Here is a 26165-nt window from a genome sequence, read left to right as displayed (position 1 = left end):
CACCATGTACTAAATTAAAGTAAAAATGGATCAAGGTTCTAAATATTAAAACAGAAACACTAAATCTACTGGAGGATAACATTGGTAGAAATCTTGGAGACACAGAGGTAGGGAAAGAATTCATGAATAAAATGCAAACCACACGGGAAATATTCCAAAGAATCAACAATTGGGATCTCATATTACTAAAAAGTTTCTGCACTTCAAAAGAAATCACCAACAAAGTGAAAAGAAAACCCACAGAATAGGAAAGAATTTTAGCCAACAATCTCTCAGACAAAGGACTTCTATCCAGAACATATAAAGAACTGAAAAACATCAAATTCCCCAAATTCAAGGTCCCTCTCCAAAAATGGGCATAAGACATGAAGGCACACTTCTAAGACGCAGATATATAAATGGCAAATAAATATATGAAGAAATGTTCACCATCACTGGCCATTTGAGAAATGCAAATTAAAACAGCATTGAGATTTCATCTCACCCCAGAAAGAATGGCTGTCATCGAGAAAATGACTGATAGCAAACGTTGGCAAGGATGCAGGGAAAAAGGAGCCTTTCTCCACTGTTGGTGGGAGGGCAGACTGGTGCAACCACTGTGGAAATCAGTATGGAGATTCCTCAAAAAACTAGAATTGGAGGTTCCATCCAATACAGCTATTCTCCTCTTGGGTATTTTTCCAGTAAAACTGAAAAGGTCATGTCACAGAGATATATGTGCACCTATGTTCATAGCAGCACAATCTGTGATAGCTAAATCTTAGAAAAAACCAAAATTCCCATCAACCACAGAGTGGATAAAAAAGTGGTATTTTAATACAATGGAATACTACTCAGTTATAAAAAAGGATGATCTTGAGGCATTTATATGTAAATGGAGGCAACTTGAGAATTACTCATTAGTAAAATAAAAAATGATAAAAACTGACAGAATAATGGGATCCAAAAAAGTATAATACATACGTAAAAGTGAAAGGGAAGGAAATTGCTCTAAAAGGTATAATGGTATTTATAGTGTGTAAGATAGATGACCATACTATTGAATCTTTGTTGGAACATTGAACAGAAGGATTTGCACTGTCAATGTTTGATTGTGTAGCCACTATTTATGCACTGATTTTGTGACTTTGGCAACTATGTTTAAGATGACAATGGGTAATGTATCAACTAGCGATTTTATGATGTTAATTTTTAAAAATTCAGTATTGTTCTACTTTTTTTCTGTTTTTCTATTTTCTGCAATTTTCTTTTCTTCCTTTAAAAAGAACAATATGCAAAATTGTTAAATTTCTTACATTCTGTTTTGAAAACCTATATTGTTATTGTTTTGGGCTTGCTGTTGTTTATCTCTTTTGCTTTTTGTTTTTCTTTCCTGATTTTTTCTTTTTAAAATAAAAAAAGGCCTGGGGAAGCACAAGTTTTAATCTCAACAGACTCTGCAGCTCTCTGTGATCAGGCAGGCAGCTTGCTTGTTCCTCTTGGAGTCTGAACTGCTGCCTGGTGACACCCTTCTCTGTGAGGGGTCAGAATGGATTAATATTCAGATAAAAACTCACAGTCTATATCTGAAGAGTACATAAAATCAAGGGCAAATATAAATTACCAAAACAAAAATGCTCTTCATTTAAATTCTAATCTAGCAATTAAAATAAATAATTACCACAAGTCGAATTAGTAATTAAAGCAAGACATAAAAAGTGAGAAAAACCTGACCTAAGCAGAACAACAGAATGGCTTTTTTAAAAATGGGTATATTTTATCTTCTAAATGTCTTATTTTCAAGAATTGTTCTTACCTATACATCACTGGAAAAAACTTAGTTCTTTGGAATACGAGGCTACACTTTTAAGAATCTGATTAAAACTACTGCGTGCATGGCACTGAAGCAGTAGTTATGCAACTCAGCATACTAGAAAGTCAGATGAGCCCAATAAAGTTTTCATAGTTTCCATTCACTCCTAACTTTTTCAACACACACCCTTGATGGCTGTAGTTGTTAACTGAGCAGTACCAGGCTCTCTTGCTTGTTGAATATGATGTCATAACGACCTTTCATATTTCTAGAGTTTTCATAGTTATTATTTTATGGCCACATGATGTTTCACTTATATTTGTTTATTCATTTCATGTTCCTAGTGTCAGGTATTTCGCTATCACAAACAATGTGGCAACACTGTGCCTTTTAGGTACTCATGACAAATTCTCTGGGGGTGATTCAAAATGCATGACTATTTTTATTGTCCTTGAAATGCATTTCCAAGTTGCTGTCTAAACACCTGGTGCAATTTAATGGGACAATGAGTAACTTATCAATCTTTGTTCCTACTCCCTGTCCCCAGTGGTACAATCAGTACAGAGGACATATAAAGTGTGATTGACGCACAGACCAATACAGGGATTTATTTGAAAACAGCCCTGGTGGATCAGCAGCACTGTAAGAGGAGGTTAAGCTAGAGTTTTTTCTGTATATGTTCTGAGTTTGCTCATATGAGAAAAGCTTGGATATTGACATAATCTCCGAAGACAGTTCCAGTTTAAGTATCTAACTTTCAGACAAGGCTAACCACCTCTCTCACTCTGTTATGTTTAGGAAGTATTGCTCTATTATGTTTTTGAAAAATTGGAGAGATGAATTACATAAGAATTACAGCCTCCATGAAAGCTATTTAATTAAATTCAGCAAAATGCATCATGCTGATTTTAAGTATACTGCTAGAAATAAAGGGAAACAGAAAGGAGGCAGAAAGAAGGAGGGAGTCAGTTTTCTGCTCGGTAGAGATATTTATGAGATTTCTCAGGAATGAGGTGACCACTGGGCCAAAGTCCAAAGACCCAGGTTAGACTGTGAGAAATATTTACAGTGGCTCACTTTTTCAGGCAAAATACCATGCACTATAGCAAAAACTTTCTTACAATTTGTGAATTTTTTGATAAAAGTCTTATTATGAGAATGAAAATAAGTTTGACGATTAAATTATTTAAAAATGAGACTAATATGTGATGTCCAGATTTCCTGGTACATCAAACATGTACTTGAAGTGGAAGTTAGTTTTTGGTTTAGTTTTTTCTTAAATTGTTTTTAGAAATCTGAAAGTGCCTCTTGCTATCATTACCAGCTTTTAACAACCCTGCCTGACTCTGGAGGGCAGCCTAGATCTGATGTCCATTGGGAAGGAGATTCTGCGATCTGCTACTGCTGTCTGGACCCTCAGGGCTGTCCAGATTCTGCTATCTGCTACTGCTGCCTGAACAGTGATCTGCTCTGGGGACTTGACTGTCTTCTGGGTCTTCCTGTGTGGCACTGCCTGTCTTGCCTGAGCCCTGCCTGCACTGCCTGTCCTGCCTGAGCCTTGCTTGGCTCCCTTGGCTAGCATAACAAATGGAATCCACACATGGTGTATGTTTGATCTCCTACACGTGACCTGGAATCTCTTATCTATCCCTGCACACCCCAGGAAGGTAGGCCTGGGGACCATAGAGCTTGCATAGCTGGACAGAACCTGTGGCAACAAAATAGTTTGATCCACTGGGGAGAAGAATCTTGCTGTTGTGACCCTGAGAACCCCTCTCTCACTTGGATGCTTCCAGAAAACCTCTCACCTCTGTCACTCTTCCAGCTTTCACCATGGATTTGTGGACTGCATGGAGCACCTACCATATGAGGGACAAAGTCAGAGACAGATGTGCCTATTACCCGGGCCATCAAACCCTTCTCTACTCTCTAAAGAAATCCAAAAGAGTACTCCAAAAGCTTTTGAACTGGAAAATGGTCTAAGACATTTTAATAAATGTCTTCTAACCCTTAATTATGATATACCATCAAATATGCTATTGTTAGGATCAGAAGTGGATGCCCTCAAATGTGCTGCTTTGGAATTTAGACCCAGCCCCTAGGAGCCAGAAATGCAAGGAAAGGCTTTCTTTGAAATTCTCTACCTAAGGAGGAACCCAGCTGTTTTTAAATCTGCTCACTGGAATGTTATTAACCAAGGAAGCTTAAGAGATTGGAAATCAAGCAGTATGTCTGTAGTCCAGGGCTGAGGTGGCAAACCTATGGCACACATGCCTCAGGGGGCTGCTTCTATCATCAAATGCTCTGAGATGTTCACCATCACTGAGCTGGAGCAACTTTGTCCCATGGCACTGTCTTTTCAGACTCACGTATTCCCCTAATGAAATCACTTACCACCCCAGTGAAATAGCCCACACCTTCCATTTTTTCACTCTAGAAAGAGGGTATTTAAGCTTCCGCTGTCTGGTCCTTCCTTGAGTTTCGTATTCTGTGTGACTCCTGCGTACACATATGTGTTACATAGATCTGTCTGCTTCTGCTTCTGCTCATGCTAATGTGAGTCCTGCCAGTTCGCTTCAGTAGACCCAAATATTGAGCCTTCAGAAGGGGATCTAAGCTTTCTAACACTATGCTATTAAATAAAGATCTGAAAAGAGCTCATTAAAAAAAAAACCCAAAAGATATGCACCACAATGTTACCACCATAGAATGTTAAATGTATGCATACATGTGAACTTATCATGTAATGAGTTTGAATATTTCCGAATCTCTCCCACCTGGAGGTACAGCAAAGGCCAACTGAGTTAAAACTTGTAATCCGGAGTCATTGTTTGGGGCAGCCAGGTGTGACAAACAGTGTGAGCACACCACTTGTTCCCAAGCCTGCATTTGCACTATCTGTGACCGTGCTGGCCCAGGCTGTCTGTATTTTCTTGCACATCCATAATCCAGCCCTCCTGGAAAGAGTCAACCATCATGGCCAAAGAGGCAAGAAAGGCTGGAGGCGAATGGGCTGGGCACACAGTGTGACCTCTATGCCAACAGTTTGTTTTCTTGGCAGGGGAAAGAGAAGCCTCGTAAGACTGCTGACCAGAGAATGCGTGGCTTGTTTGCCATTTTTCTGTTTGTTTCCTAGATCTGCCTGAGGGTTCCAGTTGGTCTTACTGGGACTTAGGTTATACCTTCATGGTTTAAACACGCCCCAGGTTCCTGTCATTCAAACAAGAAGAGGTCACCTGCTGTCACCATAAGACAAGAGCACAGAAAGTGGGGAGACTGCTCTTGACCCCTATCTCTCCAGTCCCCCGCAGCTGCAGATGGTGTTGCAAACTCTTGATGTTTCTGCAGGCCTGCGTCCTTCTTCAGTCCTGCTCAGCACAGTTACCCAGACACCCCACTTTGACCCGTGTTCCGGGGTTGTGGAGAGACCAGCTCTTGGAGATGGAGCAATTGAAGCCCAAACATTATAAATGGCCTCCTGGTTCAGTGCAAACCAAGTCTCCAGCTTTTGAACTCTAGATTATGATGTAGACCCCAAATGCCATCTATCCTGCTTTTTTTTTTTTTTTTTGAAGCTTGATGGTAGGAACCTTTCAGTGTAGTTTTTGAAGTAATTATTTTGAATCAATCTGGCTTATCTATTGGGTGCCCAATAAATGTTTGTAAAATGAGCACATAAGTGACACTTCAAAGCAAAAAGGCTGCAGTAGAAGCCAGCTAATGTGTGAGACGAGGGTTTTACTGTGATGTTTTTTTTTTGAAGTCACCTTATTATTTGTTTAAAACAACTTTGGTTAAAATATAAGATCAGCCACTAACTATTGATTTTAGAAGGAAGAAGGCTATTCATATTCTGGGTGTCAGTACTACGTACTGTCGTGTGTCATCCTGCTTGACTAAACCAATGTCCTCTTAGGATACACCGGGGACATTACGACACTAAAATGTACCTGCCCTCAGCAGCAGACAGTTCATTGTCTCCTCTCCATTAATATTAGAAAACCACTTCTGCAACTGTGGTACTTTTAAGTGGGTGGAACCAGATTTTCTTCTTCTTCTTCTTCTTCTTCTTCTTCTTCTTCTTCTTCTTCTTCTTCTTCTTCTTCTTCTTCTTCTTCTTCTCCTTCTTCTTCTTTGGTATTGGGAATGAAACTCAGGACCTTGCACTTACCAAGCAGGCACCGTGCCGCTGAGATACATCCCTGGCCTAAATCAGATTTTCTGAAGGGAGTAATCCTACCATTGGGCATTTTGTAGGCTGAAACATAGGTACATTCAATCTCTCTGGGTCTTACATTGCAGAATATGATTCCATTCAAAAAAGTGATCTTTGGGAGTGTGCCATCAACCCAGGCTTCCTAGCACCAGCAGGCTACTCACAGGGCAGGGTCCATGCAGTACTAAGCCTCAGTACCCATCCCCCTTTAAAGAAAAGATATCTCGGCATAAGTGCCTGCCTGGGAAGGAGAGAGGTCATGAGTTCAATCCCCAGTACAAAAAAAAAAATCTTCATAGCAAAAGAAAAGGAAATAAAAGAATGCATCTAGGGCTAGTGATTTAGGTTAGTGGCGCAAGCGCTTGCCTGGTAAGTGTAAGGCTGTGAGCTCCAACCCTGGTACAAAAACAAAACCAAAACAAACAACAACAGAAAGAAATATGCACCTAGTCAGTTAAATTTCCTTTAGAAAGGAAAGAAAGGAAGAGCAAGCTTTCTGTGGGTCCACAGATGGGATGGCCCAAAGACAAAGTCCTTCTTTCCAAGGACTGAGGTCCTGGCCTAGCCACCAGAGACCTGTGGGACACAGAGGTTCATCAGCCGACGAGGCTCAGGACTCTCATCCATAACATCAAGGATCTGAGTACTTCTTCCTGTGTGTAATCCCAGAACATAGGAGTCTAAGCTTTCTATGAGTCCAAGTCAAGCAGAGCTGTTTACGATTGTTCTCATTCAGAATTCCCAGTCTGCTCCAATTCTTGTTTTTTAAAACCTGGATTTAGTTTCTTCTTTTGAGTCTCTCAGTGTGTCAGGAAAGAAAATGTTCAACTCCCTAGAGTTGGACATTTATTCTGCTGGTACTGTTCAGGAACATATTGTGAACCAAGAAAGTTAATTCTCTTGAAATTGGATTTTGTATAGAACTTCAGTCAATGCTACCAATATCTTTATACATGATCCCACAGTCTTAATGTCATTTAAATCCCAGAGTAAATAAGCTTTCCCAGATGGTAAAATAGTGGAATCTGTTTGACTCTGTTCTTGCTTTAAAACATCAACATCACTTAACATATTTGGGCACAGTCACTGTGTTTAAGTTAATACTCCCTGTGCACAGCAGATTTTTTTTTCTTTGAAATAAGATTGTGAAAGTTCTCCTGAAGTATTCTGTAGGCATTATTAGAATTGTTCTGTAAATGTGTAAAAGCCTCAGGACTTTATCTTTCAATTATATATGATATGCAACACTTGTTTCCAACACCTGCAGAGAAATTCCTGGACGCGGAAAGAAACAGAGCTTTCATCTTATTAAATTAGTGTGGTTTCAATTTCACATTATCTTCAGTAGCTTGGCTCATAGTATTACAAGTTTATTGCTTCTCCTTGTCTATACGAGAAGTTGAAACCTAAAGTCATTTTCTGCTTTATTGACTTGCAGGAGAAAAAAACCTGAAATTATCCTGGTCATTAGAGAGAGTACTTACAATTTTTTTGCCTTCTATTAACACTTCGGAAAAATTGGTCTCGACGTCCCGCAGTATTACAGATCCATTTCGTTCTCTGTAGATGAATTCTTTATCTGCAAGGGAAGAAATTAAAAAAAAAAAAAAACAAGAACCATCAAGAAACTTGGCTTGGCTTTTGATGGACACTTGCACAGAATGTATTGCAGGGTTTGGAAACAATGGGCCATGGCTCTTCATCCAAGAATCCTTTAAAGATAGTGAATCCACTTTGGTATCCTGTGTTCTCATGGGCTGCTTCTGTCTGGTCTCACTGTGGGCTCCCCACCGGACGGAACACACAGCTTGGGCGTGTACAAACCTTAGAATACTGTGGGAATTCCTTGAATGGTACACACAGGGTAGATACTCAGAGAAGGTGAGGAAAGGAGCTGCTATGAGCTGCAAGGTAGTTGGGAGGGAAGAGACCCATGTCCTGCACCTGACACGGGGGATGGGTCCATGCAGCACCCTAGCAGAAGGCAACTATAAACCCACAGCCCCAGCTCTTGTCCACATGGACTTCTGGCTATTCCTGGAGGATGCAGCAATAATCTGTCCATCACGGTGTTAGAGACCCTAGTCTTCTGTATATCACCATTCAAAGTTTCAATTATTCTGTTGGAAAATTAATAAGTCATATACTCCATATTATGCAAAGGGAAGGGTACCGTTTCTGCAAGCAGGATTGTTGGTGGGAAGCAGGCGTGCCACAGGGACCAGAAAAACACATCTTTCCAAGAGAAGGTGCTGACATTTGGGTGGCAAAGTTCTTTCACACTAAATAGGTGATGCCCGAAAGACCTGGTGCAGACTAGATTCTTTCAAAGCAAAGTTGCAGTTCAAGTATACTCAGATTTTATGGGGAAAACTAAAGGTTATACATAGAGAAAGGTTTTAAACATTTGCATGGTTCTAGGTTAATCCATTTTGTGCATTAATGTTGATTGTTGATTGTACGCAGAAGATTAGTGCTAAAGTTAGCAAGAGACATTCAGAGGAAATCGAAGCCGTTTACCTTTTTTGGTAATACTTTCATGTACCAATCAATAAGTCATATTTTTCTTTTTCTTTCCTTTTCTTTTTGCAAACAACCAAGGCATTTAATCATTTCAATGAAGTGAATTTTATGCTCCAAATTTTAAAATTTCTTTTTGGAAAAGCACTTGAAAGTTGGCTTATCAGTTCCAGAAGAAAGTTGCAGAAAAAGGCTATCATTTAATTTAATTACCACTCTATCTCCATTTGTTTACCAGCTTTTACACTAAACAAATGTCAAAAAATCAAATTATTGTGAAAGGAGGAAGATCTACTACCACCAGTTCCTCTAGAAAGACCTAGGCTTTGCTTTAAACTACTCTTCATGGCATGACTCACCCTAGAATAAAAGTTTTTCTAGAAATGGTTTTATAATATTTGATGTATATACAATATGTTTCTGTTAGAAAGTGAAACCAGCAAAACAATGTAAGCATTAGAACACAAGGTTTCTGCTCTGTATTTCATTTTTCTTTTCCATCTGTGTACTCCCTTTCTTTAATTTTCATCCCACATTTTATGGTGTATCTTTAAACAATGTGTTATTTAGTCTTCTTTGCAGTGTGTGTGTGTTGCTGAGGATGGAACCCAGAGCCTCACACATCCTAGACAACTGTTCTACTGCTGAGCTACACCTTAGCCCTAGTTTTGCTTGGCTCTGAGCTGAAAGACCAGTGGTGTGCAGAAATTCCTATGATGTGTCCAAGATTAACTTTTATAAGCTCTCAGTTTTCACAGGCGTACGCTATTCTCGTTTATGTATGTCACAGTGAACACCAGTCATTGCTAGTTGTTGTTATTACTATAAATGCTTCTACCAAGAACATTTCGTCCCACATTTATTAATCTAACCGTGCAAGTCTTTCCCTCACATTGTGTGCAGGGCTGGAAGTGCTGGGTCCTGGTTGCATGAACACTTATGGCTACAGTGGTTCACATCCTCTGGAAAAGCAGTCATGTCCTTTTTTTCAATTTGTTTCAGTATAGTGGGTGAAAAACAATACCTTTATAATTTTAGTTTATGTCATCTTATTGTTAATGGCATCGAGTCTTTTTTACTTTTGTAATACCATTTACTTGTTGAAACCAGGTCATTCATCTTACAAAAATTTTTCCATGTTTTAGATTCAGGTAGTTATTTCCTTGTGGTGTTACTTGTTTCTTTTAATTCATATCAGTACATGTGTTAGTGTCTAATGATTACCTTAGTTGATTTCAAGTCTTACATGCTTATTTATTATTTTTATTTCTTATTTATTTATTTTTTATTTTGTAAGATTCCTGGGGCTTTTTTTTTTTTTGGCCTGTTTTGTTCTGTTAGACTTTTTAAACCTTGTTGATGTTTAAGGATTTTAAAACATTATAAATGAAATTTTTATTAGTTTTACATGGTGAAGGTGCCTTTTCTTCATTGAAATTCTTATTTGCTTTATGTAACGTTTTATATTGCCCAGATTTTTAAATCTTTTATTGTTACTGTTTGAAGTGCCCCATTTAAGAAATCTCTTCCTCTCACAAGATCACATAAACAGTATCCTGCATTTCTTTCTGAAACATTTTTGGTTTTCCTTTTCAAAAATGAGATTTAGTTCACTGGCAAGTGATTTGCAATCACGACGTGAGGCAAAGATCTAATTTTATCATTTAGATGTGCAACTCTTTATCCCCAACAATCTTAGAGCAGTTCATTAGTCTGTCAGTAATCAACCATGCCACCAAGGCTTCATCATTTGCATCTATGGGCTCCCACAGGGCCTTTTCCGTGGGTACTGATGAATGGGCCCCTCCCATTCAGTACCGTACTGTGCGGTTAATATGCTCTGTCTTGGGAAAGGCTGGTCGTTCTTTGGAATGTTGTTTTTCTTTATATATACTAAATTCAGTGTAAGTTCTAGGAAACCAAATTGACTAAGAGTCTATTAAGTGAAGAGGTCATTTTGGATGAAATTTGACATTTCTCCAACATTGAGCGTTCCTTTTGTGGAGTTGGTCTAGCTTTTTATTTACTTATTTAATAATAAATTTTTATGTTTTTACTTTGAAAAACTACACAATCCATCAGCTACTTAGAAATTAATGTAACAAAAGGCACAAAAGACCTGTCTATCCATGGCTATACATAATCCACTCTATCCATGGTCCCAGGAAACAGCAAGAGAAATTCTACAAATTGGCTGACCTGGTCTCCTGAAATAACTTCAGAAAAGACAGGAAACTTAGACAAAAGAAACATTAATAGAAACTTAACAGACAGAATGAAGTATATAATGATTTTCTATTGGCTGTAGAAGCTATAGTACTTTGAGAATGAATGAAGAAATATGAATACGGCCTAGTGACTCAGTATTTGAGAGTAGAGTTTTGGTATGTGTAATACTGTTCTTCACATGAATAATTAAAAAAAATCAGGTCCACCAAATTCAAAGACCAAATCTCAAGATGGGCATCTGAGATGAATACATACTTCTTAAATGAAAGAATACAAATGGCAAATAAATATAAGAAAAAATATTCAACATCACTGGTCATTCGAGAAATGGAACTTAAAACAACACTGGGATTCTACCTCACCCCAGAAAGAATCACTATCATCAAAAGATCATCAATAGGAAATGCTAGTGGGGCTGTAGGGTAAAAGGAACCCTTCTCCACTGTTGGTGAGAGTATAGATTGGGGCAATTACTGTGTAAATCAGTGTGGAGATTCCTCAGAAAACTAGAATTAGAGGCCCCATTGGGCCCAGTAATTCTCTTCCAGGTATCTTCCAGAAGAATTGAAATTATCACACCCATGCTTATAATAGCACATTTTTTGGTAATAGCTGTATCTTGGAAACAACCCAAATGCCCATCAATTGAGGAATGGATAAAAAGATGTGGTATTTTTATACAATGGAGTACTACCCAGCTATAAAGAAAGATTAACTCAAGGCTTTTATAGGTAAATGGATGCAACTAGAGACTATACTCACAAGTGAAATAAATTAGACTTACATGTATAAACAATATTGTCTCCCTAGTGTAAGAAAGTGGAAAAGTAAATAAATAAGGTTCAAAATATATATTACGAAAGGGAAAGAAACTGCTCAAAGGGAAAAAAAAAACCAACTAGGATGGAGGAAGGAGAAAAGAAAGGGAAAAAATATATATATACATACAAGATAGCTAAGATAATTGTACTACTCATTCTATTAGTTCACTGAATGGAACAGTTAGTGCTTATACTGTTTGGTCAATTTTGCATGCCTATATCTGGTTATCTGAGCAACTGTTCTGAGGACAACATTATGCAATATAATAACCATTATTAATATTCTATCTTCATGTTTTGAAACTGTGTATCATTTTTATTGTTTTTTATTCTTAAAATAAAATAAAAATAAAAAAGAATAATATTCTTATAGGGTATGGGAGAACATACTTTAGAAATGTATGATTTACTATTCAGAGATGAAAGAAAATCATATGATTTATATTTAAATATGTTTAGCAAAAAAACAAAGAGGAAGCACAGTGATCAAGGCATTGAAATCCCCTGGCACAGATAACATGCATGATATTCACCAGGCTGGTAAACAGGGGTTCGTTGTACTGCCCTTTCTATTTTTCTGTACATTTTTTGTTAAAAAGAAAGGAATAAATAAAGTGACCCTGATATCCAAGAGCATGTGACAGGGCAGGGAGGACAGAAGAGCTCTGTGCACAGACGTGGTCTAGGAGGGTGACCACTTAGATCCTCTAGAGCTTCTCCCCAGGGTGGGGAGGATGGAACCCCCTGAGGACAGCTGGAAAGGGCTTTGGGTGAGGCAGAATCTGGAAGGACCATTGCAGGAAGGGTGCTATGTGTCAGGAAGTGGAGCAGAGGCACAGGAAACCACTGCTAATGAAACCTAACAGGCAGCAGAGACCCTAAGGTGGATGGACTGTGCCTGTGGGGATGAGGTGCAGGGATTTCTAGGACACCTATGGGCCCTGGGGCAGGGCTACAGTTTGTAGCATGGTTAGGCACCAAGGAGAAGACGCTGCAAAAAATTAAAAAAAATAATTTGTGTGTGTGTTTTCTTGGTGGTTTACAAGACAAAACTTGTTGGAGGAGGCAGGGCTGGCTCGGCAGATGCAGTGCTCAGTGTGTCAAAGCAGTAACCTTAGCTGGCTGCGCTGATGCGTGTCTGTTATCCCAGCTCTGGGAGCTGACATAAGACTCATGCATTTGAATCCAGTCTAGGCAACTAGCAACTCAGGGAGAGCCTGCCTCAAGGTAAAATCTAAAAAACGGGAGGGGATATGGCTCAGTGCGAAGGCTCTGGGTTCAATCCCCAGCTCTGTTTAAAGAAAGAAAAAAGCAGCAAGCTTTTCTAGTTAGAGTTCTTAATTTCTGGGCATGGAATGCACGGAGCCCAGGTGGAGCAGCAGGACTCCAGGAGGTCCAACCCACACGACCCTAAGCACAGAATTGGGCCAGTGGGGCCACACGTGACTCGTGTGACCGGTGGACTTCAGGTCACAGTGTCAGATGGCAGAGTCGACTGCTCCACCTTGGGTAACCGTACAGCGGTGCCCTCTAGCTCCTCCTGTTTTCTGCTTGGAAGTATCTACCTTTCCAAGATGATATCAGTGCTTGTAAATTTCACTTCATCCTCATCACAAGACCTGAGACTGCCTTAGGTTGTTTGAGATGAATGCACTGCCGAGGAACTTTTAAAAGCTTTTAAGTTTCCATCCTTCTCATGAACAATGATTTTTCTGAACCTCAACAGAATTGTGATCACTTTTAGACAGAGAGTGACGGGATTTCTTGCAAAGCAGTTCCTTGTAACATGAGGAATCAGATACCTCACATGTATAGGGTAGGAGAAAAAAGATACATCTGGAACTATGATTTGCTTTTGAGATTATTTTTCATCTGAACCTGCCACAAAGGAAATGTAGATGCGAACAGGCTTTCAGATGTCTAAATGGGCGAAAAAAAATAAAACACTGGTGAAGAATAAATGTTCTCAAACATTTATCCAAAGAATGAATACTGTATTCTTAAAAGTGTGTGTTACCAGAGCCCTTTCCTAGTAACAAAGCAAAAGCACTTTGTTGGTAACACATTTTCAAGAATATTTATGATTCCTTTTCATAAAAATCTAAGATTCCCTGCAGGATTGATAAAACGATTACAGGAGAATGGCTCTATTTTTCAATAAATCTCACTTCGATTCAATAACAAGTGTTATGAAAGGTATCAAAAGATCTGAGAGACTTTGAAGTCTGTGGAAACAGATCATTGTCCGTCTCCTAAGCACAGGATGCCGAATCTTCTAGCATGATTCTTGGGGTCTTGGTGGTGTCTGTGTGTGTTCCTGTCCAGGTCTCTGGCTCTGCAGGGCTGTATCCGGTAAGAAACTGAAAACAGTGTAGATGATGCTTACGCGCCCTGCCCAGCCCAATTTAAAAGGCCGGGTCCATGGCAAATTGATTTCGCTACACTAATTGCCCATATGTGTACTTAATTCTTACTTCTCCTGAGCTCATTAATTCATAAACTAAAGAAAATCTTAACATGTTTATCTTATATTAAGTCTCATGAATTGTATCCCTAAAAATTCTCTCCTAATTAAAATATAGTATGGTCAGAAATGGGTAGAATTTCACAGAGGAACCATGAAAAAACCATGAAATTACTCAGAAAGTGATTTGGGTTACTGGTTTGTTTCAAAATTAACCAATTTATAGATACTCATGAGGGTGTACATAATACCACATGGGATCCTAATCAGTTGTTCTTCAAAAGTTATGATGCATGAAAGAGTCCATGAAACATGGTCCAATGTCATTTTACTAGTAAATCAGTAGCTACATTTCCAAAAGGCCCCCTTGCATTGCCTGAGGGCTGCCACCTTAGCTTAGCTATTGAGGCACAGCTGATTCTAAACTCTGGACACACTGATCCCCAGGGTGTCTGTGACAGACACTATTTTGTCCTACAAATATAGAAATTACTCCTTTTCAGTAGCCCAGTTTTCAGTTTCCTCTTTTGAAGATAGTAGACGGTTGCAGGAAAAAAACCTCCTCAGTTTATTGTTCTGCTTTTTGCAGTTCTGAAGAGTGAACCCAAATGTGTTCACCCTAAATAATGATCATGGAACTAATTGGCAAATAAATGTACCTAGAGGTCTACTTTAAATGACCACGTTTCTGTCCTCTACCTATGCTTCCAGTAAGACATACCATCTTCCAGCAAAGCCTAAGGATGGGAGTGCTGCAGAAGAGACTTGGCAGAGCATTTCATTCAGAGAAACTGGCAAAAAGTACCAGGGCTAGGAGGTGATTGTTGGAATCGGTGTGTGCAGAGCACACCAGGAAATTTGGCTTGCATTTTATAGACTGACTGTGCTACTCCTGTGCAGTAAAACTTCTACACGGTGTCCTTAAAAGGGCAGAGGATGAATTTTCCTCTTCCTTTTTCATATGCTAGCAGGAATGCTGTTGTGATAGGTGGAACCAGAACCACCACCCTGGAACTTTAGGTGATCTTAGACAAGGACCATAAAAGGAAAACTGACAGAACGCAGATCCCACCTCCTGGCTTTTATGTGAGAGAGAAAGAACTGTGACAGGCCAATTTCTATCTGGCTTACACTGGCACTATTTTTATTCTTCTGTTGCTCAGAGTTGAGTGAATCCTAATAAAGAGATATGATCCTACCCAGACTCTAATTTCTGGCTTCAGAGTCAGGGGAATTGGGTTGTAATCCTGTCCTTGCCAGTGTTTATTAAAACAGGATCCCGGGTTTTTCAGCCTTTCATTTTCATAAGAAAATAGCTTAATTTTCTGAAACGGTTACTAAGCCGGTTCACTGAGATTAGCCATCTTGGGGTATGGTAAACGGAGAAAGAAGAAAAGGAGGGGGAGAAGAGGGAAGGAGGAGGAAGAGAAAGAAGAAGAAGAAGAAGAAGAGGAGGAGTGCTAGAATATTTTGTATCAATATAGAGTGCTTGCTGATTTGTCTCTGGCCTCAAAGCTCTGAACTGTGTAGGGGTCAGTGTGCAGGGTCCTGCAGAGGGGACTGATCTGTGTCTCACACACAGGATGGCAAAGGCCGAGCTCCACCAGGGTGCACAGCTGTATGCATTTGTCTGCTTCAGTCAGAGTCTGAGTCTGAATTTACTTGTGCTGGTGCTGTGTTAGGATCACCACTAAGCTCCCATCTACTCAGCTGCAGCTCTCGGAGGGCTGAAAGGTCGCCAGAGGTATTCTGACCCAGGGAGCTCTGCTGGATTATTAATGTCCAGGCAACCAGAAGCTAGGAATGGCCTTCCAAAAGGCACTACAAGGTCAGCCCTGGCTCTAGCTCTCGATGGCTTGTGTACCTGTCACACAAGACTTCACACAGTGTCATAGTCATTGCAAACAGGGGAGTCCGCACCATTATTTGGTAGGCAAGAGAGAATGCCTGTCTGGTGTGGACCCTTACCAGAAGTTTGAGAACATTTCCACCTTTTCTAGCATTCCCTGTGCAAGTGCAGATAGGTTCCTTGTCTTTTGTATGCCTTGATCTTCCCATCTGAAAGCACAGCTCTAAACAATGTCTATTCTACATGACATGAGGACAATGTGAACTTTCACTGCTGCTCAGTGTCATGTGTTAAGGACTGCTGCACTGGTCCACAGAGGACAATGGGGATAGCACCCAGTGCTTGGAACATGGAACTCCAAGGACTTTGCAGTATGCCTTCCCTGCAGGACCTGAGGCCCAAGCACTGCAGCAGTCTTTCTCTTCATGTGTTCCTAGTCAGGGTGTGAAAACTGTCATCTGTGCTAGGCCATGTGGCAGTGCTGTCACCTAGACGTGGAACAAGCATTGCTGTCCAAGCATGGTCTGGTTTGGATGCTGCTCAGGGAGAAGTAGGGGTGGTGGCTGGAGCACATGCTCAGTTTTACCCAAACTTCCAGGCCCAACACTCACTTAGGTGTGTGTGAAACAAGCGCGTGACTCCAGTTGAACCGGCAGCTCTGTGACTCTAACAGTCACACTCCATGCCAGCCACTGAACAACCTTCTAATTCAGCAACAACAACTCAGCTTTCAAAAAAAGAGCAAATCGATTGTAGTATAACAAACACACAATGGGCTCCGGTGATCTGGGGGTGCTATTATTGTAGCCATCCAGAAAATCAATGCAAGGCATTTCAGGTCTCCTGCAGTAAGAGACACTGCACTGGCTGGCATGGTGCATTCCTCCGTTAGGGGCAGCAGTGGTCCTGGGGCAGGAATGGTCCTGTCCTGTCAGCTGCCTGGCACATTGGCACTGGCTCTCTGAATGGCAGAACCTCTGAGTAAATTCTTGTAGCAGAAGAGCTGTTTACTCTATTAGCACATAGTTTAAGTGCTCGAGTTCTTTTGGCTCCCTTTCCTTCCATTTGCTTTTGCGCTTGCTTCCTTACATAGGACTGCGGAACGCACACCTGCACCTTTGCGTGCTGAAACAGGTTGGTCAGTGGCCACATGGGTGTAGTTTAAAGGCAAACCACTTCTCTCCTACAGCCCACAGAATTACACGGTGAAATTTCCTCCTCCAAACAATATCATCATACCTTACCTATTCGGTGTTAGTAACTCTCACCCCAGTGTGTGCACTCCAACTTCAACGATGCTGAAACATCTGACTTCTGCACAGCGAGCGTGTGGACCTGCATAACTCTGCTCCAGGTTTGCTCTCCCAGTTCCATTCCTCACTAACTGTTGTCAGAATCACTACCTGGCCAGCCACTCACCTTGCGCCTGTGCAGGAGGTTCCCCGGATCTCCTGTCCCCAGTGGGATGGCTGGACACACCTTCCCTAGACTCCAGTGACTGTTAGATGTGGGACATGCTTGGGTCTCCCTTTTAGTTCAACCCACCATAATTGCAAGTTGGATCACCAAGGAAATAGCTTCTGTGGGCTCCTCCAACACCTGCCCCAGAGTCCGCAGCCCTGAGATCACTTTGCTTTTGCCAGGACCCTGCCCCAGGCACCATTCTCCCTTGAAGGGAGAGCTCGTGCCAGAGAACACTGCAACACAGAGGTAGTGAATATTGCCAAAGAAAAGCAAAAGTAACACCGAGAAATCTGAGATGTCAGTAAGAGTTTGTCATTGCCAGGGAAGAAGATTTTACCCCCTTCTTTGTAACACATGATTTCTCTTTTGAGATGTGTGACTTGAGAGGTCATTTGTGGGACAGACAGACAGCCACCGAGGGTCTGATGCTGCTCAGCCCCTTCATCACCTTCTCCACCACCTTCTTCTTCCACAAGAGCAAATCATCCAGTGATTTCAGAGGATCCAATCGCTGCTCTTAACTCACGATATCGCTTTCACTCAAGAGCAAGGAGAGCTGTGTCATTATACATGGAGCCACCAAGCAGAAAGAAGAAAGCTGCTGTGTTATAGTGCCACCGATGTGAAGAGCGGTACCACAGCATGCTGTGAAGCACTTTGTGTAACCATACCCGGGGAGGAGGCGGGCACCGGCTCACCAGGAACAGAGGAAACCACTTCACAGACAGAGCTACCTGGGAAGGCAATGCGGGGCTCACTTGGCTGCTAGAAGAAAACTTGCACATAGGTTTTAGACTTTTCTCATTACCTGAGTGATCAAAGTTAACACTCTTATGTCTGAACATCTACAAAAATTAGGAGAAAAATGCAGGATGCTTATGAATTGAGTGCCATGGATTTGGGAGAAAACACAGCCTTTTGTCAGTGACTTCAGTGGTTTCTAATCTTTCTCAATTGTTAGTGGACTGATTTTCCCAAAGTGGGTCTGATTTTCATAAAGAATCAGGAAATGTTTATGAGAAAGGTCAGCTTGACTTATATCTAGAAGCCATGTTTCATTAATAATTTAAACATTTTAACAATTTTATTGAGACCATTTATAGTTTTAAAAATATACTACCAGAAAATACTTGAATAAATAAATTTCATATTAAAATATAAAAGTCATTAATCTTTTGGCAAGAGAGTATAAAAAATCAGGAAAATGCAGGCCTGGTGGATGGCTCTGTAATCGCAGCACTCTGGAAGGCTAAGGCAGGAGGATTACAACTTTGAGCTCAACCTGTGTAACTTTGCAACTTAGTGAGACCATATCTCAAAATAAAAAAATAAGGGCTGGGGATGTAGTTCAGGGTCAAGGCGCTGGGTTCAATCTTGAGTCCCAAAAAAAGTTAGAGAAATGGACTTTTCATGCGGTCAACAATCAAGTTCCTTCAGGATGTAACATGCTTTCTGGAATGTACACATTTGTTATTGTTTTAAAATTTTGTCAATTATAAGTGTATTCCTGCAAATTATGCCTTTTTTGACAATTAGTACAGTGATTCCCTTCTCCCAGTCTTCAGCTTCCTCTCCATTTGCACTGTGGGTTATTTATGACGGTTCTATAATTTCCCTGGCAAATCCAATGATGCAAATTAGGAATCTAGGACTTGGTTACTAAACAAAATATCACCAGTGCCAGCACCGTGTGTCTTTTGCCTGCTGAGAACTCACGGACAGTGGTGTAGATTTGCTAAAGAGGTGTGTGCAGACTGATTTTGGTCCTGCCATGAATGTAACAAGAAAAAGAGACATATTAACTACTTCCCCCAAGACCTGAAAAGCCAGCACAAACAATATTACATGTGTTCTAAGTCTAAGTAGACAGAAATAACTGGATGCAAGAATAAAAAAGTCTAGAGATAAATTTTAGTTTGATATTATAAAGAGCTTTTTAATGATTACACCCTTCAGATGCAGCCTGGTTGCTGGCCCACCCTTGCAGCCCGGCTTCTCTGCTCCTGGGGGTGACTGATGCCCACCTCAGCGCCTTAGGACACTGAAAGCCCCTTTCTGACTTACCCACATAAATGCCTTTAAGATCTCACTTTAAAGTTGCCTCCACAAAGGCTTCAAAGATGACCCTTCTCTTCATTTTACATTGAGGCTGATTTTACGCTTTCTTGAACCTCTTTATTTGAATATCCTTTATAAACATTCTCTTGTTGCACCAAGATTGTTTTTTAAAAAATTTTGCTGTTATTCCCTAAGTACCAAGAATCTTCCATCATTTAATGTGTTTCTCATTACACAGCGTTTATAAGATAGGATTGAAAGGCACAGTGAATGTTTGAATTTAAAAGGTCATCAGAGAAAAACATATATTACCATTAACCCTCCCCCAAATATTCCTCCCGCTTCAACCACACGTATCGCATCATTTTTGCCACTTTCTGAAGCTCTTCTGGAAGTCCTCTTTCAAGAGTGTTTCATTGTGCTGTCATGGCTGCCTTAATGTCCTGAGTTGATTCAAAATGTTTACCTTTCATGGTCCTATTGACTGTGGGGAAAAGGCAAAAGCCACCCTGCCAGATCCCGGGAATAAGGTGGAGGAGGACACAGTGTCATGTTTTAATGAGCCTGTCTTTCTGCTGGATGGCGTTCAGCACTAGGATTCACCATACTTTTTAATCACATCTCCTAAAAACTCTCACAAAACAAGACTTCAGAAACACTTTAGAAAATGGCTAGAATGATGAGACAAGAATGTTTGAAGTAAAGGGGAATATTCTGAAGAGGAACTGTCATAATTGTTTTTTATATAACAATATAAAATTAATTAGGCCGATCTAGGATTCAAAAATAAGGTCTGGAATTTGTGCGCTTTCAGAGGACTTTCTAGGGAAACTCTTCCCTTTCTTCCTGCTAATTTATAACAATAGCAAAAAACCAGGCAGGCTTACATCCTGGCCTCCTCACTGGAGACAGAAGGAGATACTCAGCTCCTGGTTATCCTGCTCAGCTTCCTGGGATAACCTGGGTAGGGGCTGCCTTATGCTTTCCTAAATACAGACCTCGATTTCAGTGAAAAAGGAAAAAAATCATATTTTTCTCTTGCAGGTATTAGCTTCGTATACTTTCCACATTCTATACAGAAAAGACTGAAAAAACTGCTTTTAAATGGGTTATTTTGGAGGAATTTACTGCCTCCATCACATTACTGCCGACTATCACATTAATTCGATCATTAAATAAACAAAACAAGACAACGCGTATTTCATTATCTGGAGGCAGTGCTTTCTCAAGGCACCAGACACTTAACACTGCAGAGTGAATGTGCTAATGCGGTTCTTTCTCAGATAATTGTACTATTATAAAACAGACTGCAAAAACCGGAAATGGTCACAAGTTCGGGTTTCTACGCATGCAACATTTACCCCTAAAAGCACACTGCTATGAATAGAGGAGAAATTTGTAAATAGTTTAAAATTCTCCTCTGAAAACTCATGAAAGTATTGACAGGCAATAATACTTGTATACTTTTGCGTGTCATCCAATATCACATGTGTTAGAGTTGAGAAACAAGCCATTCTGAACACAGAAAAGAAAAGAAATGCAGATAAAACCTTACAGAGGAAGCAACCACGTCCAAACTGGTAGAGTAAGGAACCAGCAAAAATCTGCTGTCCACCAAAGAAATGAGATGCGAAAATTCGAGAAGATCATGTTTTACAAACTTTGGCAACTAACGCATAGTTTTCAACACACTGAGCAGGATTTGCTCAAGAAAAGTCACTTGCTCTCCTTAACAGGAGTGAGCCTTGGCCTTCTAAATGCCTCAGCCCCAGCTCCCCGGCTCCAGGTAGTCTTGTTGAAAAGCCATTAACAGTTGTTGAACAGCTGTCTGAGGTCGTGGTAACAGCTGAAGCAACAAGATGTCAAATGTCCCTGAAAGGGAAACACAGGGAATGATATATGCACGGAGCCTCTGAGGAGCTTGAACATGCGGCTGTGGATCTACCTACAGTCATTTTCATGCACAGGGCTGTAACTCAGGAAAGGTACAAGAAGGTGTAACCCTTCACCGCTGTCCGACAGGAGAGCTCCAAGCGAACAGGGAAGGGGCGCTCCCATCTGGCTACTCTGGCATGGGTAGGACTTGCATAGTACTTGCTGGCGAGAGGTTCATGGGTTCTAGGTATCTGAGGGCCTCTGCCAATCATTACCTGAACATTAACCTACAAAGCAGAGCTTTAGTGACCAGGCACGAGGAGAACACAAACTTCAATAAATTAGCTCAGGAAAATCGTTAAATAATCAGAACAACAGTTAACAAATGATGAAGCAAGACTTATGTAGGAAGGAAATTTTATTTCCAGAATTAGTACCTTGTATTATTTAAAATATTCAGTATTTCACAAAAAGTCTAACATGTACAAAGAAGAAAAGTATGGTGCAAGCATAGAAAAAAAGGATTAGTATATGGCCGTGTAAAGTTTTTAATAATAAGGTGACTCCTGAAGAAGATTAGACATTGGACATATTAGAATAAAGCTGTTAATTTAGTAGTTGCGAATATATTCAAATGAGTATGAAAACTGTTTCTCATCACATACAGAAAATCAATTAAAGGGCAGAAATCATCAGACACAAGAAAAGAATCAGACACAAATTCTGGAGTTGAAAAATACTGAAATGGAAATTCTACTGAAATGGAAATAGTATTTGACCTGATAGAAGAAAGAAGCAATGAATTTGATGCTAAATTAAGACATTTAGTCTGAGGAAAAAAGGTAAAAGAATGAAGAAGGATGGTAAGAGTTTCAGACATCTCTGGCACTTAGTTCAGTCAGCAACGAATGGGACTCTCAGAGGTGAAAGACCAGAAAATGGCACACACAGTATTTAACCAAACAATATGAATCTATACAGTGAAGATGCTCACAAGTTTCCACGTACAATAAGCTAAAGAGATCCAAATCTAAATTCACTACAATCAAACTGTTCAAATGAAAAGACAAGGAGAAAATCTTGAAAGTCATGAGAAAGTGTAGTTCATCATGTAAACGTGACCCTCAAAAAGATCAGCAATTGATTCTCATCAGAAACCATGGAGCTGATAACAACATAGCATCATGGTTTATGTCGGTGGACCCCGGGCCTCATGTGTTTGCATTGTGCATTTGTGATTGGTTCATTGTCTAGCACTTGGATTGGGGGTGTCAGTGCTACACCCACATAGGGGTGGAGCCAGCACACAATGTAATGGCAGGAAGAAGGTGTGTCTCTTGCCAATTTCTGCCTTGCTGTTTGCAGCCGCCATGAATTGTGGCCCCACCATGCCACCCTGCCTTGGAGCCAACTGAGTATGGACTGAAACCTCCAAAAACTGTAAGAAATAAACCTTTCCTTTCCCAACATTGGGCACCAGGTATTTTGTCTCAGCGATGGGTTAAAAAGTAACTAAAACACATATTCAAAAGCTGAGAGAAAAAAGATTACCAACCTAGAATATGTATCCAGCCAGATTGTCCTTCACAAAATTAAGATATTGTCAGATAAAAATTGAGTTCATGGTTAGAAGATCTGCTCTCTTAGAAATAATAAAGGGGACCCTTCAGTCTGAGAGTAAAAGGTCACTAGATGGTAACTGAAATCCACATGAGGAACTAAGGCACACCTGTGACAATAAATACAGAAATATTTATGAAAGACATGCAAATGCACTTTTTGCTTGTGACACATTTTTCTCCAATATGACATAAAAGTCACATGCCTACAGAAAAATTATAAAACTATGCAAGATTATATATATAAAGAAGTAAATTGTATGACAATAATAGAAAAAAGGAGAAGGAATAGATTTATGTAAGAACAAAGCTTTTGAATACCATTAAAATTAAGGTGGTAGTAATCGGATTCACTTGCCATAAACTGAGATGTTCTTTATGGCCAATCGAAGCAACTAAGCAACTAAGCAACTAAGAAAAATAACTTTAAAAATACAGTACAAACTACCAAGGACTTTAAATGGTACAAAACAAGGCAATGATGAAGAATCAAGAAATCTAATCACACAAGACATAGAGGTAACCAATAGCAAAATCACAGCCATAAGTTATATGTTATTGAAAAAACTTTATATAAATGGATTAAAGAATGGTTGGAGGAATGGGAAAATATGAGATACATCAATACATATCTGTAAGTGATACATTTACATAAAAATTTTAAGTACATTGAAAATAATAACATAGTGAAAGATGTAACATGAAAATAGTAACCAAAAGCTTGCTGGATTGGTAGGATATTATCACTCAAAATAATCTTTAAGGTAGAAAATTGTTACCAGAGATAAAGAAAGATGTTTTGTCATGATGACAGGTTCAATCTATGTGGAACATATAACATTCTGAAACATATGTGCACCAAAATTTCATGAATTAATGGAAAGCTTTCACTAACTTCCAAAATACAGAAGAGTATTCTATGAAGCCACTATAAGTTTGATATAAAAAGAAGATATGAAACCATGAACCAGCATTTTTTGAAAAACAAAACCTCCTTAAACTATTAACAAACCAAATTTGGCAACCTAAAGAAAGTTGTTCAGATGAGGCAGGTGGAATGCATCCCCAGAATGCAAGCTTGCCTTCATGCAGTAAGTTAACCAGCCTAGTGAGCCATAGTAAATGGGATGTCACAGCAAGAGGAGGCTGAGAAGAAATCAGACTGAAACCAGCCTGGGTGGGGTCCTGTGGCCACTGGGGAGAATGCTATATCAGAACTAAAGAAATACAAACAAACTAAAGAAATACACACTTCAGTCAGTAGCGCCACATCAATATTGGTTCATTGATCATGCCTGATGCACCAGAGTCGTGTAAGACGGTAAAACATAAGAACCAGGTGTGGGTACCTGGAGGTTTGTACCACCTTCCCAATGTTTCTATATATAAATCCACTATCCTAAAACTACAAGTTTATGTAAAAAATTCCCACAGAAGATCCAAGCCAGGGATTAGTAAGTGTGCAGGGCTGTGCTGGGAGAGACCGTGGCTGTGGGGTCTCCGAGCATGAGTAGCAGACACCCACGAGACCCCATGGGTGGCTGTACCTGAAGATGCCACCCAGCATGTCCCCACTGCTCAGGAGACTGTCCAGTTCTGCAATGACAGCATGTGACACTTATTCTCCATACACGTCTCCAGACCTCTTAAGTCTCAATGCTGTATCTCTGATTGCATGATCCAGGTGCTCAAATGTTGGGTGATGGATTTAAAATAATAACTATAACTTTCAGAAACACCTACTAATACCGTTCCACATGAGAAAGAGAGAAAAAAAAGGGAAGAAAAATGCTGCGTATTTTTCATTTACTCTTTTGTCTTTTTAAACTAAAAGTCATCTACACGTTTTTTTAAATTTTGGTATTTTTAGCCAAGAGAGGCTATTTTCAGAGGCAGATTTAATTTGCATTTTGAGAAATATGGTATTGAGCTCTTAGGTTATAATGATCCTTTGGACAAAAAAAGACAAATGAGACAAGAGTAATTTTTCATAAAAATTAGGTCGCGTCTGTTGATCCTTTGACTTCTCTATTCCTGTACGCGTATCTCTACCGAATCACACCTAACTACACTTTAAAAAATCATTATTGAGGCTCTTGGCTTTGGCATAAAGCAGTGCTCTTGCTCAGATGACAATATGTCACATTGCTAATGTTATTATAAATGACAGGAAGCTAAATTTACACCCAGGGTAACATTATATATTAATAGGTGGATTAATAGGTTTGCGATCAAGAAATCAGACACCCATTAACAAGCCAGATTGTATCTGTCTTCATGCTTATTTGTGACACATACACAACACATACATTTGCAACGAGGTCATAAATCTCTTTAAATGCTGGCCTTACAATCAATTCTCTAGCCAGACTAAAAATAGCATCCCTATTTTAGCTTTCAAGTGAATTCTTAGCCACTAGAGGGCACCGTTTTACAAAATGCTCCAAGTAGAGAAAACTAAAAATAACAGAGATTGTAGAATGTATCAATGTTAGTAACAGGGATAATTTAGCTAAAATGATCATTTATTGTTTATATTGTTTATCCATAAATCAAGAACAGTACATTTTGATCTCAGTCCTCGGAGACGTACACATCCATCAAATGTCTTGGACATTTGTTTCTTTACCAAAAAGTTTACACGGTTGTAGGATTTTTTTCATGAAATGCATGCCTTGGCTATTCAGCATTGTCTTGAGCATCTCAGGTTTCCGGAATCAGAATTTATAATGCCTGTGGCTGTGTGTGTCTACAAAGATTTTCCAGTCCAGGCACCCCAGGAAATAATTTCACAGGAAAAGCATAATCGTGGGACATAGTACCATCAAACACTGATCATTGGGAAGCAAGAGTCATTGAGCCAGGAAGCACAGATCCTGGCCTGGAGTCCTGTTGTCCTGAATTCTCAGCACAAGCCTTGCCGTTCCCTGACGAGACACTTACCCTGGCATGGAGAAAATGTTTAAAGAGTATTTGTCCAATAGTCAAATAAATAACACAAGGATGAACACAAGAGCTATGTCTCTTGTGAAGAGGCTTTGATGCCAAAATGGAAGGCAGTGCTACATGACAGGTCACTTTCATGACAGGTCACCTTCATGACAGGTCACCTTCAGTCCCTCTCCACATTTCCCCTGCTGGAGAAGACAGAGTCCAGAATTGCATGCAGCACTGTGCTGCTATCAGCCCGAGCAGAGGCCTCCAAGACAAGTTCCAGCCGCTGCTACTGAGCATTAAGGCTTAATGACTCTCTGAGAC

General features: G+C 40.0%; 1 protein-coding gene across 5 annotated transcripts in view; it reads right to left on the bottom strand.

The window, feature by feature from the left end:
- Window positions 1-26165, bottom strand: part of Dpp6 (dipeptidyl peptidase like 6) — an 827976-nt gene that overhangs the window by 228931 nt on the left and 572880 nt on the right. For all 5 annotated transcript variants that reach the window (XM_063250818.1, XM_063250821.1, XM_023564980.2 and 2 more), the window contains exon 4: window positions 7493-7587. In XM_063250818.1, the coding sequence (XP_063106888.1) occupies window positions 7493-7587 (95 nt within the window). The remainder of the gene's footprint in view (window positions 1-7492; window positions 7588-26165) is intronic.

This window comes from Cavia porcellus, unplaced genomic scaffold (assembly GCF_034190915.1).
Source record: "Cavia porcellus strain 051 isolate PalLab524CR breed Dunkin Hartley unplaced genomic scaffold, mCavPor4.1 scaffold_6, whole genome shotgun sequence".
NCBI classification, from domain to species: domain Eukaryota; kingdom Metazoa; phylum Chordata; class Mammalia; order Rodentia; family Caviidae; genus Cavia; species Cavia porcellus.
The sequence above is the reverse complement of the archived record's forward strand: the minus strand, read 5'-3'. Positions and strand labels throughout refer to the sequence as shown.